This window comes from Cebus imitator, unplaced genomic scaffold, assembly GCF_001604975.1.
Source record: "Cebus imitator isolate Cc_AM_T3 unplaced genomic scaffold, Cebus_imitator-1.0 Scaffold274, whole genome shotgun sequence".
NCBI classification, from domain to species: domain Eukaryota; kingdom Metazoa; phylum Chordata; class Mammalia; order Primates; family Cebidae; genus Cebus; species Cebus imitator.
In genome coordinates, this window is record NW_016107589.1 from 403710 (window position 1) to 417909 (window position 14200).

General features: G+C 42.5%; 1 protein-coding gene and 2 non-coding genes across 4 annotated transcripts in view; all 3 read left to right on the forward strand.

The window, feature by feature from the left end:
- The window catches only part of HSPA9 (heat shock protein family A (Hsp70) member 9), a 20941-nt gene extending 11809 nt beyond the window's left edge, over window positions 1-9132 (forward strand). For both annotated transcript variants that reach the window (XM_017500922.2, XM_037728643.1), the window contains 8 exons: window positions 2600-2809; window positions 4510-4737; window positions 5918-6022; window positions 6328-6445; window positions 6850-6944; window positions 7626-7718; window positions 7877-8017; window positions 8351-9132. In XM_017500922.2, the coding sequence (XP_017356411.1) occupies window positions 2600-2809; window positions 4510-4737; window positions 5918-6022; window positions 6328-6445; window positions 6850-6944; window positions 7626-7718; window positions 7877-8017; window positions 8351-8428 (1068 nt within the window). In that variant the 3' untranslated portion in view covers window positions 8429-9132. The remainder of the gene's footprint in view (window positions 1-2599; window positions 2810-4509; window positions 4738-5917; window positions 6023-6327; window positions 6446-6849; window positions 6945-7625; window positions 7719-7876; window positions 8018-8350) is intronic.
- LOC119467288 lies at window positions 3439-3508 on the forward strand. The gene has a single exon (XR_005195825.1). It is a non-coding gene; the product is annotated as a small nucleolar RNA SNORD63 (small nucleolar RNA).
- Window positions 5546-5604, forward strand: LOC119467289. Its single transcript, XR_005195826.1, has one exon. It is a non-coding gene; the product is annotated as a small nucleolar RNA SNORD63 (small nucleolar RNA).
- Window positions 9133-14200: the final 5068 nt, after the last annotated feature.

Sequence of the window (14200 nt, forward strand, 5' to 3'; positions counted from 1 at the left end):
GTTGATCAACATTTTGCAAAAAAAAAAAAAAAAAAGTTGTTAGCATTACGGTGTTCTTAAGTATTATATGCTTAGGAAAACATAGGAAATTGTGAGTGCTCTAAATGTTACTGTTAATGATAACAAGTGGTAAAAAGGCAATTACATTTATAATTTAAGAAGGGGCTGCACTTTGGGTGGCCAGGGCAGGAATATTGCTTGAGCTTAGGAGTTGGTGACCAGCCTGGGCAAAATAGTGAGACTCCCATCTCTACAAAACTAGCTGGGTGTGGTGCACACCTGTAGTCCCAGCTACTCAAGAGGCTGAAGCATGAGAATCCCTTGAACCCAAGTGTTTGAGGCTGCAGTGAACTGTGATTGTGCCACTGCACCCCAGCCTCTACGACAGAGCAGGTCTCTAAAAATAGGAAGGGGCCAGGTGCAGTGGTTCACACCTGTAATCTCACCATTTTAGGAGGCCAAGGCAGGTGAATCACCTGAGGTCAGTAGTTCAAGACCAGCCTGGCCAACATGGTGTAACCCTGTCTCTACTGAAAATACAATAGCCAAACATGGTGGCAGTTGACTGTAATCCCAGCTACTGTATAGGCTGAAGCAGGAGAGTTGCTTGGTAGGAAAGGTTGCTTGGGAAGCAGAGGTTGCAGTGTGCCCAGATGGCACCACGGCAGTCCAGCCTGAGCAACAGAATGAGACTCTGTCTCAAAAAATAAAATAAAAATAATCTGGCCAGGCACGGTGGCTCATGCCTGTTGTAATCCCAACACTTTGGGAGGCCCAGGCAGGCGGATCACGAGGTCAAAAGATGGAGAGCATCCTGGCCAATGTGGTGAAACCCCATCTCTACTAAAAATAGAAAAATTAGGTGGGCATGATGATGGCATGTGCCTGTAGTCCCAGCTACTTGGGAGGCTGAGGCTGGAGAATCTCTTGACCTGGGAGGTGGAGGTTGCAGTGACCTGAGATGGTGTCACTGCACTCCAGCCTGGTGATAGAGCAAGACTTTGTCTCAGTTCATCATCATCTGAGAAGGTACCAGAGAGAAGTGTTCATCATAACAAGGAGAGCATCTGACAGATGAGTTGGTAAGAAAAAGATAAGTGGGCAGTAAGTGTAAGGCTCTCAGGTGAAGACCTGAGAAAGGGCCAGAGTGGCCAAAAGGGCAAAGTGAAGATTGGAGTAGGGTGTTGGTGGGCATGGAAAATGAGGCTAGAGCAAGCTTGTCCAACCTGTGGCCCAACACAAATTTGTAAACTTCTTTCTTAAAATTGTGTGTGCGTGTGTGTGTGTGTGTGTGTTTATGTTTATGTTTATCCTTGGGCAAGAGGCTTCATAGATACGAGATTTGGTGTCCCTTCCAAGATTAATAAATACAAACCCCAGAAGAGTTGAGGATAGTAACATAGTCAGGTGTCGATTTGTGAAAAGCCCTCTGGCTAGAGTAGAGTGGATGTGGGGAGGCTGTTGTAACCATGTGTTGAGAAAAGACTTGGATGAGAGTGCGAGAGTAAGACATAAGTGGTTGGGTTTGAGAGAAGAGGTAAGGAGAGAACATTTTGATGGATGTTATACCGGTTGTAGAGGGTTGAGAGTTAGTGCTGGAGTTTTTCAGGTTGTCATTAGCTTTTAGTGTTCAGAGTTGTGCTGCTATAATAGCCAAATGCAGGTTTTCAATTAATTTGAATAACATTTAAAATGTCATTTCTTAATTACACTAGTTTTATTTCAAGTGCTCAGTAGTCATGTTAGTGGTTGCTGAATTGAGTATCATAAAGAGCATTTTCATTGTCACAGAGTTCTACTGAATAGCATTGGTTTAGATGAATTCTGTATTCTGATTTGGTTGATCAACATTTTGCAAAAAAAAAAAAAAGTTGTCAATATTTAGATATCACTATTCTACAGATGGTGTGTTAACTCTGTTTATTAAGTATTTAAAGGTCTAGGATACTTTGTCCTGAAGAAAGATGGTTAAGGACTCACTCTGTTCTTACACATTGTGAGATTCCATGTCATGTTGGGATTTGGGATTTATTAAATACTGGATGTTACATGGTGTGACTCTCAGCAGCTCTCCGTGGATGTGATGGCCATGCAAGTCAGTTCTCAAACTTGTCTTTACTGAGAGCATGTCTGTAGCTTTCGTACCACTTGTAAACATCCTGTAACTTACAGAACCCATGGTTGTGGTGGCATGTTATTTGGTTCAGAACATAACTTTGACATTTTTCTTCAGGTACACGGGATAATATTGCTAAAACTAGATGAAGAAAAACGTCAGTTATGTGGTTCAAATGAATATTTAGTGGCAGAATAGCTCTTTATCTCCTGAATGGGGATTTTTTTTCCTGCTTATCTGCTGCATTCTTAATAACTATAAACTTCAGTAAAACAGATTCTATACTGTTTATCTCTGGAGAGATAAAACGTTGCATCTTAAATAGTAACTATTCCTGCTGACTATTCATTTAAATTAGGTCACACCCTCCCTGTGGTTTTCCAAGTCTTCTGTCCTAGGGTATGGTCACATTTTAGTTGAAATAATAAATGTAACTGTCATTTGGCTTCCCCACTGACATGCAATTAAACATTTCCTCTGCAGACTGACATCAATTTGCCCTATCTTACAATGGATTCTTCTGGACCCAAGCATTTGAATATGAAGCTGACCCGTGCTCAATTTGAAGGGATTGTCACTGATCTAATCAGGAGGACCATTGCTCCATGCCAAAAAGCTATGCAAGATGCAGAAGTCAGCAAGAGTGACATAGGAGAAGTGATCCTTGTGGGTGGCATGACTAGGATGCCCAAGGTATGGACCCATGGAATTCTGTTACAGAGAGAGAGGGCTCGCACAGAGTATATTCTTGGGACAGGTGGCACAGTATATGGCCTATTCTGCTGGGATGACCTAACAGGGAAATGAGATTTCATCTTCACTATTCTTTTGTATCTTGTTAAAATTGAAGAATAGGCCAGGCGTGGTGGCTCACACCTATAAATACCAGCACTTTGGGGAGGCCGAGGCAGGCAGATAAAGTGAATCCATAGAGTTTGAGGTCAGCCTGGGCAACATGGCAAGATCACCTCTCTACAAAAATACAAAAAATTAGCTGGATGTGGTGATGCGTGCCTGTAATCCCAGCTACTTGGGAGGATCACCTGGGCCATGATCATGCCACTGCACTCAGCTGGGGCAGCAGAGCATGACCCCGTCTCAAAAAAGAAAAGAAAAAATTAATATAAGAAAAACTAGGAGGGGCAGAATTTCTTTAGGCGCATTAGCAGGGAGGATCCTGAACTCAGTCATAGAATTTTTAGGACAGAAACAAAGTTTGAGATCAGAACATAAAACTTTGGTAATAACTCTTCCCCCACCAACCCCCACCCCGGTTCTTTGTACGTGTGTCTTTGCAGCAAAGGGCATCTCTTCAAAGATTTGTGCAGTGATGTGTTTTATTCAACACATCATTCTGAAAGAATATGTGTGGAAAACTAATGACTGAGCACAAACCTGTTGAAGATGCAGTTCTTCTTGGTAGCCTAAATAGGATTATCTTGGGCCTAAGTTAGTGACCTTGTTTTTTTCTGAATTTTTCCATTGAAATACATGGCCTTAGGGAAATAGCAAAAAAATGAACCTGGGAAAACAGGGTCCTGGACCAGGCAGATGCCTCTGTATTAAGAAATTTTCCCCAGGCCGGGCGCGGTGGCTCAAGCCTGTAATCCCAGCACTTTGGGAGGCCAAGGCGGGTGGATCACGAGGTCAAGAGATCGAGACCATCCTGGTCAACATGGTGAAACCCCGTCTCTACTAAAAATACAAAAAATTAGCTGGGCATGGTGGTGTGTGCCTGTAATCCCAGCTACTCAGGAGGCTGAGGCAGGAGAATTGCCTGAACCCAGGAGGCGGAGGTTGCGGTGAGCCGAGATCGCGCCATTGCACTCCAGCCTGGGTAACATGAGTGAAACTCCGTCTCAAAATTCCAAGTTCTCCCTTAAACAAAACAAAACAAAAAAGAATGAAACTCCGTCTCAAAAAAAAAAAATTTTCCCCAAATCTATTCAAATAGAACTTTTTCTTATCACTAATATAAGAAACACGAGGGAGGAACATGCCCTTACATTAGCAATACACATTATTACTATAGCTGCCTTTAATAATTTGGTCTTTATTAATAATTTGCAAGAGGACATGGACATCTAAGTCCCCTTGCCTTGCATTCTCTATTTCAAATGATGTGTTGTATGGGAAACCAGGTAATAAAACTTAGGAGAATCCTTCCTAGATTTACAAGGGTCGTGAATAAGATATTCCTGTAAGTATAAAGTGTATGAGTGTTATGAGATAATTAGCAATAACCCAACTATGAAATGGTGATTTGAATAAACATTCTTAGATTTGAAACAGCCTATCTTAACATTTAGCTGGGAGTATAGGATACATGTGCTGTCTTTTGTTCTGCTCAGGTTCCCAAGTGTGGGCTGACAGGTTTTTTCCTTGATGCTCAGGTTCAGCAGACTGTGCAGGATCTTTTTGGCAGAGCCCCAAGTAAAGCTGTCAATCCTGATGAGGCTGTGGCCATTGGAGCTGCCATTCAGGGAGGTGTGTTGGCTGGCGATGTCACAGATGTGCTGCTCCTGGATGTCACTCCCCTGTCTCTGGGTATTGAAACTCTGGGAGGTGTCTTTACCAAACTTATTAATAGGAATACCACTATTCCAACCAAGAAGAGCCAGGTAAGAACCATCACTTCCTACCTTGTCACGTGCGCGTTAGGTTCTGTGAGGGATGTGATTGCAGCCACTTTCATGAGCATTTTCAATAAAACACTCTGTTTTGCTATTCTGAATAGTAATAGTTAAATGTGGGTGGTGAGAATCTTGTGTTTTGTTTTTTTTTGTTGTTGTTACCAGAAAAGTTCTTACATGTCAGCTGGTAGTGATGATTACAGGAAGGACATCAATGGTCTCCTCCACAGGGTTAACGTTGCTAAAAGGGATCTGTCATTTGACACTGAATTCCCTGTATGTAGTCTTCTCTTCTCAAAGACGGTAAAAAGGATAGTCTGGACCAGGTTTAGGGAAGTGTTCTTATCTTATGGGGTGAATGAAGGGGTTGGTATGGGAGTACTGAGACACCAAGCAGGGCTATATGGACATGGCTTGTTCTTGAAGTAGGAATTATTTCCGGCTGGGTGCTGTGGCTCATGCCTGTAGTCCCAGCACTTTCGGAGGCTGAGGCAAGAGGATTGCTTGAGCTCAAGAGTTTGAGACCGGTCTGGGTAACATGGTAAAGCTCCCTCTCTCCAAAAAAATTCAGTTAGCCAGGCATGGTGCTGTGCACCTGTAGTCCCACATACTCGGGAGGCTGAGGTGGGTGGATTGCTTGAGCATGGGAGGAAGAGGTTGCAATGAGCTGAGATTGTGCCACTGTACTCCAGCCTGGGCGACAGTATGAGGTGAGGCCTTGTCTCAAAAAAAATTATTTCCCAATTTTCCCAATCTTGTGGTGTTTTTCCATAAAACTATAGCTGTGGCTGTATTTGTGCAGTGATTTGTCAACACATCATTCTGAAGAAATGTGATTTCCTGTGACTGAGCATATGATACATCTCTGATTCGTTTCCCCAGATTAACATATTTCAGCATTTTAGTTCCTTTTGAGGCTTTCTGTCCTAATGCTGCATCTTTGTGCAAGTGCATTTGCTTAGTTGAAACAATAGTTATTATATGCCCTTTTGCTGTACTAATCCTACTCCTATTCCCTGTAAAGACAACAGCCTTTGTTCTGAACATACTGTTAAATTAGGACCCTTCCAATCTTGGAATGTGAATCTTTCCTCTGGCTCTCATTTTTTCTATAGAAAGGGAATAGTTTAATCAGGTTGCCAACCCAGGAAGTTTTCTTATTCCCTAGGTATTCTCTACTGCCGCTGACGGTCAGACGCAAGTGGAAATTAAAGTGTGTCAGGGTGAGAGAGAGATGGCTGGAGACAACAAACTCCTTGGACAGTTTACTTTGGTAGGTATTGTGAATCCTGAATTTTGTGCTCCTTCACTGTAAAGTGAGATATTTTACGCCATAAAATTATTAGTATAAATAGCTAGCATACAAATACATACTGTGTAATCTCAAGGTGTGCAGACACTTTGTACAACTGAATACCCATGGGATCAGTTTTTACCTGAAAGCCTTACTTTTTCCTTGTGTCTTAGGAACTTCCTAAGTGACTTGTTTACTAGAATACCGTGTCAATTTGGAAATGATAGCACTGGACCCCTCTGTAAGAACACCTTACTCTGGATATTATTTATTATTTATTTTAGATTGGAATTCCACCAGCCCCTCGTGGAGTTCCTCAGATTGAAGTTACATTTGACATTGATGCCAATGGAATCGTACATGTTTCTGCTAAAGATAAGGGCACAGGACGTGAGCAGCAGAGTAAGTCACCATGTTTATCAGACCGTAAGAGTGAGATGAGGGAGCTCTTAGGAATAGACCCTCTTATTGTGCTATGTTTTTCCCCAGGCCTCAAGGGAGGATGATGAGTCCTCTTTGTCCCTCAGTTACCAGATTTGCTTTTACAAGTATAGCGCTTATTCCCCCAAAATAGGGAGGCACTGAGCCTGTGGGTTGCTGAAGTTTTGATGGACAAACAGGACAGGCGTTTTGTATATGTTGGGTCCTTGGTTTCATTTTGCTTTATAGGACTATAGGGTATTTCTCCTCTTCATAATTTGTATCAAGATTGGCTGCTATGAGCGGGAGTACTCATATGCCTCTTCTTTCTCCATTGCATTAAAACTTTACCTGAGAATTAATGAAATGACTTCTTTTTACTACAGTTGTAATCCAGTCTTCTGGTGGGTTAAGCAAAGATGATATTGAAAATATGGTTAAAAATGCAGAAAAATATGCTGAGGAAGACCGGCGAAAGAAGGTGATTACTTTTTGTCTTCTGAACTTTACTCTTAGTAAAGCTTGCTCTTGAAAGTGGAGTTTGGGGCCAGGTGTAGTGGCTCATGCCTGTAATCCTGGGACTTTGGGAGGCCGAAGTGGGCAGATCATTTGAAGTCAGAAGTTTGCGACAAGCCTGACCAATAGGTGAAACCCCGTCTTTACTAAAAACACACACAAAAAAATTAGCCAGGCGTGGTGGCACACACTTGCAGTCCCAGCTACTTGGGAGGCTTAGACCCAAGAATCACTTGTACCTGGGAGGCTGAGGTTGCAGGGAGCCAAAATAGCACCACTGCACTCCAGCCTGGACAACAAATCTGTTTCCAAAACAAAAAAGAAAGTGGGAGAGTTTGAACATGTCATAGGTTGTGGGTAAGAGAAAACCTAAGATCAATATATTCTCCGTTCCCTGTTGATTATACCTTTTATGGTGCAGTGCCTTTATTTCTGTTTTCCCTGTCACAATTCTCATGTTACAAAATTTAGCCCAAATCTCAAAGTGATCCAGACTACCTCATGTCACCCTGATTTCTCCCTTTTACTCTATTTTTAGTCTGTAACTGTATGCTGCACATAGCTTATTGTCTTATTGAGCACAGACATTCAACAAACTGGTTGACTGGAAAGCCTTCATGTATATTAAACTTTTAATTTCTCTAAGGAACGAGTTGAAGCAATTAATATGGCTGAAGGAATCATTCATGATACGGAAACCAAGATGGAAGAATTCAAGGACCAATTGCCTGCTGATGAGGTAAGCTCTATTTTAAAGTAACTCAAGAGGTTAGACACATTGTTACTAATGCCAGTGAAGTTTACTTTTCTGTGGGTTTTGATAGGGGTTTAATTATTTTTAAATGTGTCTAACTAGGAGACCTGGAAAAGTAAGGATTTTTGTTTTCCATTTTTAAGTGCAACAAGCTAAAAGAAGAGATTTCCAAAATGAGGGAGCTCCTGGCTAGAAAAGACAGTGAAACAGGAGAAAACATTAGACAGGCAGCATCCTCTCTTCAGCAGGCATCACTGAAGCTCTTCGAAATGGCATACAAAAAGGTACAAAAGGATGAAGTGGGGTTTGATCCTAACTTGATCTTGATGGCATAGTTCTTGATTACTGTCACTGGTGGCTCCCTTCATAGCCATTTGTGGAATTAAGAGTGAGGTTAGAGTTGGAGAAATTCTCCTGCCGTGTTGACTCTACTTTGGGATTGGGGGTAGTGTCAAAGGGAAGCAATCCAGAAACCATTAGAGTGGAAAGAGGGGAGGGAGAGTAGAATAGAGATGAAGGATAAGGAATATGTGGCTCCTTCATTTTGGAGTACAACAAAGAGGAAATGGTTAGCTCTAACATTAAATCTGAGTGGCTCTCAAATATTTTCTTAACAGATGGCATCTGAGCGAGAAGGCTCTGGAAGTTCTGGCACTGGGGAACAAAAGGAAGATCAAAAGGAGGAGAAACAGTAATAGCAGAAATTTTGAAGCCAAAAGGACAATAACATGAAATGAAGCTTAGGAGTGAAGAGACTTCCTGAGCAGAAATGGGCAAACTTCAGTCTTTTTACTGTGTTTTTGCAGTATTCTATATATAATTTCCTTAATTTGTAAACTTAGTGACCATTAGCTAGTGACCAATTTAATGGGCAGTGATTCTAACAGTATAAAGTTCACAATGTTCTATGTCCCTAGCCTGTCATTTTTCAGCTGCATGTAAAAGGGGGTAGGATGGATTAATTGATCATTATAAAGACTTAACTATTTTATGCTGAAGTGGCCATATTTTCAATGGGTGAAACCATCTCGCACACAACAATGAAGGTAGTCAGCCGTAGACTTGGAATGAGACCACAAATGCGGATGAGATCCATCTAGTTAGCCCAGTACTGCTGTACTGGCCTGTGTGTACATGGGGTCCTTCAACTGAGGCCTTGCACGGCAAGCCAGCTGTGCCATGTTTATAGATGGGGCAGAGGAAGCTAGAATAATGGAAAATGAATCTATTTATGTTAGGTAGAGCTATTAAAACAAGGTAGGAATGAGGCTAGGCCTTTAACTTCCCTAAGGCATACTTTTTTAGCTACCTTCTGCCCTGTGTCTGGCACCTTCATCCTTAATGATTGTTCTTTTATCCATTCTGGATTTTTTTTTTAATAAATATAAAAAGCATCTTGTTCTCTTGTTTGTGAGGGGTGATGCCCTGAGACTTCGCTTCAGGAATATGACATCTCTCATGCCTCCCATATTTCCCAAAGAGGGAGATAAGGATTTCTAACATTCATAAAAAATGCAAATTCAAGATTTGGAAGGGCTGGTATAATTAATGAGCAGTATCAGCATGTAAAAATCTTCTATGAAGGATTTTATTTTCTCCCCTCCTAGACCTTTCATATACTTAGAACCTTAAAACGGTTTCTAGATCTCTAACAAGAAAACCAAGGTGGCTATTTTCAGGTTGCTTTCAGCTCCAAGTAGAAATGACCAGAATTGGCTTACATTAAACTGCATCTAGAAATAAGTCCTAAGATATTATTTCTGTGGCTCAAAAATAACAGTACCCAGATTTCCCTGGGTTCTGCTTTTCTGTCCTCAGTGTACTGTATTGTCCCAAATTCTCTGATGTAGTTCTAATTAGCACATGCTGACAACTTGAGCAGAAAGGGGACTACATCTTGATTAAATGTTAAGAATTATTTCCCAGAAGGCTCCCAGCAGGTTTGTGTTTCACGAATTACTATCATATGCCATGTTCAAAGGAGTCTGTTACAAAGATAGGCTTAGAATATCAGACATAATGGCTCTTTTTATATTGTTTTATAATATATAGAAATTAGATTATTTCTAAATGTCAGCATAAGAAATCCAATTGAATATGCAAGTGTGAAGGAAGTGATTTAGACAAAAACTTTCTGGAAGATTCAGTGTTAACACCCATGTAAAAGATCTAGGCTCAAGTTTTCAACTGCATGAACATTCGGGAACATTGTGGGATTATGAAGGATTGTTATATGGAGTATTGCAAGATATTTAGCATTTTTGGTTGGCCCTTGCCCACTACCTCTACTATCTCCCAATCATAACTAAAAAAGCCCTCCAGGATTTCCAGAGTACTCCCGTTGAGAACTACTGGCTTACATTTAGTCAAGACTCATGCTTGGGATCAGAGAGAGGAGCAAAATATATCTATCTGGAGAAGTTGCTTAGGTGGGTGGGTACCCATAGAAATTGTCTCCAGCTGTCCCATGGGTATGAGTGGACACAGTACTTCAGTCACCTATCAGTAAAGCTAATAGGATAAACATTAAAGTATAATGGGATTTCCTAAAGAAATAGAGCCAATAGGATACATATCTAGAATGAGACTTATTCTAAGGTACTGGCTCACATAGTGGCTAGGTCCCACAATCTACTGGTGGGAAAGCTGTTGGGGTAAAAATCTCAGTCGCCAGGAACACAAAAGGTATCCTAGTCTGAGATTAGAAGAATGTGGATGTTAGCCGGGCGCGGTGGCTCAAACCTGTAATCCCAGCACTTTGGGAGGCCGAGGTGGGTGGATCACGAGGTCAAGAGATCGAGACCATCCTGGTCAACATGGTGAAACCCCGTCTCTACTAAAAATACAAAAAATTAGCTGGGCATGGTGGCGCGTGCCTGTAATCCCAGCTACTCAGGAGGCTGAGGCAGGAGAATTGCCTGAACCCAGGAGACGGAGGTTGCGGTGAGCCGAGATCGCGCCATTGCACTCCAGCCTGGGTAACAAGAGCGAAACTCCGTCTCAAAAAAAAAAAGAAAAAAGAAGAAGAATATGGATGTCTTAGCTCCGGCAGGTGGAATTCCAACTCCCTTCTGCCTTTTTATTTTTGTTCTATGTGGGCCCTTAACTGATTAGATGATGCATGCTCACACCAAAGCAGAGCAAACTGATTTTCTCCAATTCAATACTAATCTCTTCTGGAGACTCACTCAAAATGTTTAACCAGTTACATGGCCTCAATGGCCAAGTTGACACAAGATTATCACAAAAGACAAATTATTTGGTTTTATTCCTTAGTAGAGCCTCCCTTTTGTGGTTATAACAACTTGCTTGGGTCCCAAGAACTTATGGGATGCCTCTTACACTAACCTTTTGTTTGTTTTTTGTTTTTTTGAGAGTCTTGCTCTGTTGCCTAGGCTGGAGTGGTGTGATCTCAGCTCACTGCAACCTCTGCCTCCTGGGTTCATTCTCCTGCCTCAGCCTCCTGAGTAGCTGGGACTACAGGTACCCACCGCGACATCCAGCTTTTTTTTTTCTTGAGAGACAAGGTCTTACTCTGTCAACCCAGGCTGGAGTGCAGTGGCGCGATCATGGCTCACTGCAGCCTCTGCCTCCTGGGTTCAAACGATTCTCCTGCCTCAGCTTCCCTAGTAGCTGGGATTACATGCACTCGCCACCACACCCAGCTAAGTTTTGTATTTTTAGTAGAGATGGGGTTTCACCATGTTGGCCAGGCTGATCTTGAACTCCTGACCTCAGGTAATCCACTCTCCTTGGCCTCCCAAAGTGCTGAATTACAGGCTTGAGCCACCATGCCCAGTCTTGCTGTCACCCAGGCTATTGTGCATTGGTGTATTCATAGCTCACTGCAACCTTGAACTCTTGGGCTCGAGCAATCCTGCCACAGCCTCTAAAGTAGTTAAGACTACAGGTGCACACCACCTCACCTGGCTTATGTCTTTTTTTTTTTTTGAGATGGAGTCTTGCACTGTTGCCCAAGCTAGGGTGCAGTAGCCCAATCTTAGCTCACTGCAACCTGTGCCTCCCAGATTCCAGTGATTCTCCTGCCTCAGTTTCCCAAGTAGCTAGGACTTACAGGCACACGCCACCATGTCCCAGCTAATTTTTGTATATTTTAGTAGAGATGGTTTTCACCATATTGGCCAGTCTGGTCTCAAACTCCTGACCTTGTGATCCACCTACCTCGCCCTCCCAAAGTGGTGCTGGGATTATAGGTGTTAGCCACTGTGTCTCCTGTTTTGTGTTGCGTGTTTTTTTTTTTTTTTTTTTTTTTTTGAGACGTCTCACTCTCATACAGGCTGGAGTACAGTGGTGCCATCACAGCTCACTTCAGACCTCCGCCTCCCAAGCTCAAGTGATCCTCTCACCTCAGCCTCTGGAGTGGCTGGGACCACAGACGCATACTACCGTGCCAGGCTGAACTTTCTTATTTGGTAGAAATGAGGTCTCACTACGTTGCCAAGGCTGACCTCACACGATCTCAAGCAATCTTCCCACCTCAGCCTCCCAAAATGGTGGGATTACAAGCATGAGACATTGTGCCCAGCCTGATTATTTGTATTGAGTCAGGTATACACTATCAGTAGAAATACTATATACATGTGTACATAATATATCAATTCTCAGGGAGATCAAGACATTTCTTTTCTTTGATACACATAACATTTATAATGACTACAGCAAGATGGAGCAGCAGAAATAAAAGCAAGTTCTTACCAATGGTGCATAAGAAGATTGGGTGTAAAGAAACAACTCAAATTTTGGAAATAACAATTTCAAGAAAAGACCCTTTATCATTTCAGATACCACTGCAATTCCATTCTCTTCTCCAGTCATAAGGCCAATTTTTTTTTGTTTGAGACGGAGTCTGTCACCCAGGCTGGAGTACAATGGTGAAATCTCAGCTCATTGCAACCTCCACTTCCAAGGTTCAAGCAATTCTCCTGCCTCAGTCTCCTGAGTAGCTGGGATTACAGGTACCTGCCACCATGCTTGGCTAATTTTTTTATTTTTAGTAGAGGTGGGGTTTTACCACTTTTGGCCAGGTTACTCTTGAACTCCTGATCTCCGGTGATCTGCCCACCTCAGCCTCTCAAAGAGCTGGGATTACAGAAGCCACCAAGCCAGCTCTTAAGGCCACTTTGTCTTCTCCCTTTCCTCATCTCTAGTATCAGAATAATACAAAATAAGTGAAAACCCTAGAAGAGATAAAGGAGCTACAGGGCGACCTACAGCACTCTGAACAACATGTAGGAGATACTTTAGCAATTATGGAATTACTGAAACAGGCATTTGAGTAGATAAACAATTGAATATCAGGAATTTCTTATAGTTAACCCTATTACAAGGAGCCATTTCTGCTACAGCAGGTTAGGAAATCTGTCTTGACACTAAAAAGAAGACTGCAGCTGAACATCAAACCACTTTTTAATGTAAGCATTAGCCCAGCAATCAGGAATAGGAAAATAAAATGTTCCACCAAGCTCACAGTTTCTTAAGCAGATTGTTGAAGGCCCTGACTGAGAAGGTGAAGATTAGGGTCAAAGGTGATGGGGATGTGGGGTGGGGAGTCCATAAGGGACCAATTATAAAGTGCAGATTGTGAATATTGATTATTTTTAGGGAAATGGTCCATTGCTTTCACTGGTTTCTCAGAGTCTGTCCCAAAGAGGGCTAACCAGATTTCCTATATGGGAAATTTACTAGTTTAAATGGCTTCAAGGCCTACCATACCAGTCACCCCTTTGCCATTTGCCATCCCCTCAATCCTATGCATTTACTTAGCACCCTTTTTCTACCATCCACCTCCATGGTATACCTTCCCCACTCAGCTCACAGATATTTCACTCAAATTCTTATGCTTTTTTTTTTTTTTTTGAAACGGAGTCTCGCACTGTCACCCAGGCTGGAGTGCAGTGGTGCGATTTCGGCTCACTGTAACCTCTTCCGGTTCAAGCGATTCTCCAGCCTGAGCCTCCCGAGTAGCTGGGACTACAGGCACACTCCACCACGCCCAGCTAATTTTTTGTATTTTTAGTAGAAACAGAGTTTCATCGTCTTGCCCCATCTGGTGTCAAACTCCTGAGCTCAGACAATCCACCCACCTCTCCCAAAGTGCTGAGATTACAGACATGAGCCATCACGCCCAGCCCTACACTCTTATTTTTTAACTTGTTAATGTTCCATTTAGCAACTTCATCGTTTTTTTTGGAGATGGAGTCTTGCTCTGTCAATCCAGACGGTAGTGCAATGGCACAATCTCGGCTCACTGTAACCTCTGCCTCCTGGGTTCACGCAATTCTCCTGCCTCAGCCTCCTTAGTAGCTGGGGTTATAGGCGTGTACCATCATGCCCAGCTGATTTTTGTATTTTTACTAGAGGCAGGGTTTTGCCATGTTGGCCAGGCCAGTCTCAAACTCTTGAGCTCAAATGATCCGCCCACCTCAGCCTCCCAAAGTGCAGGGATT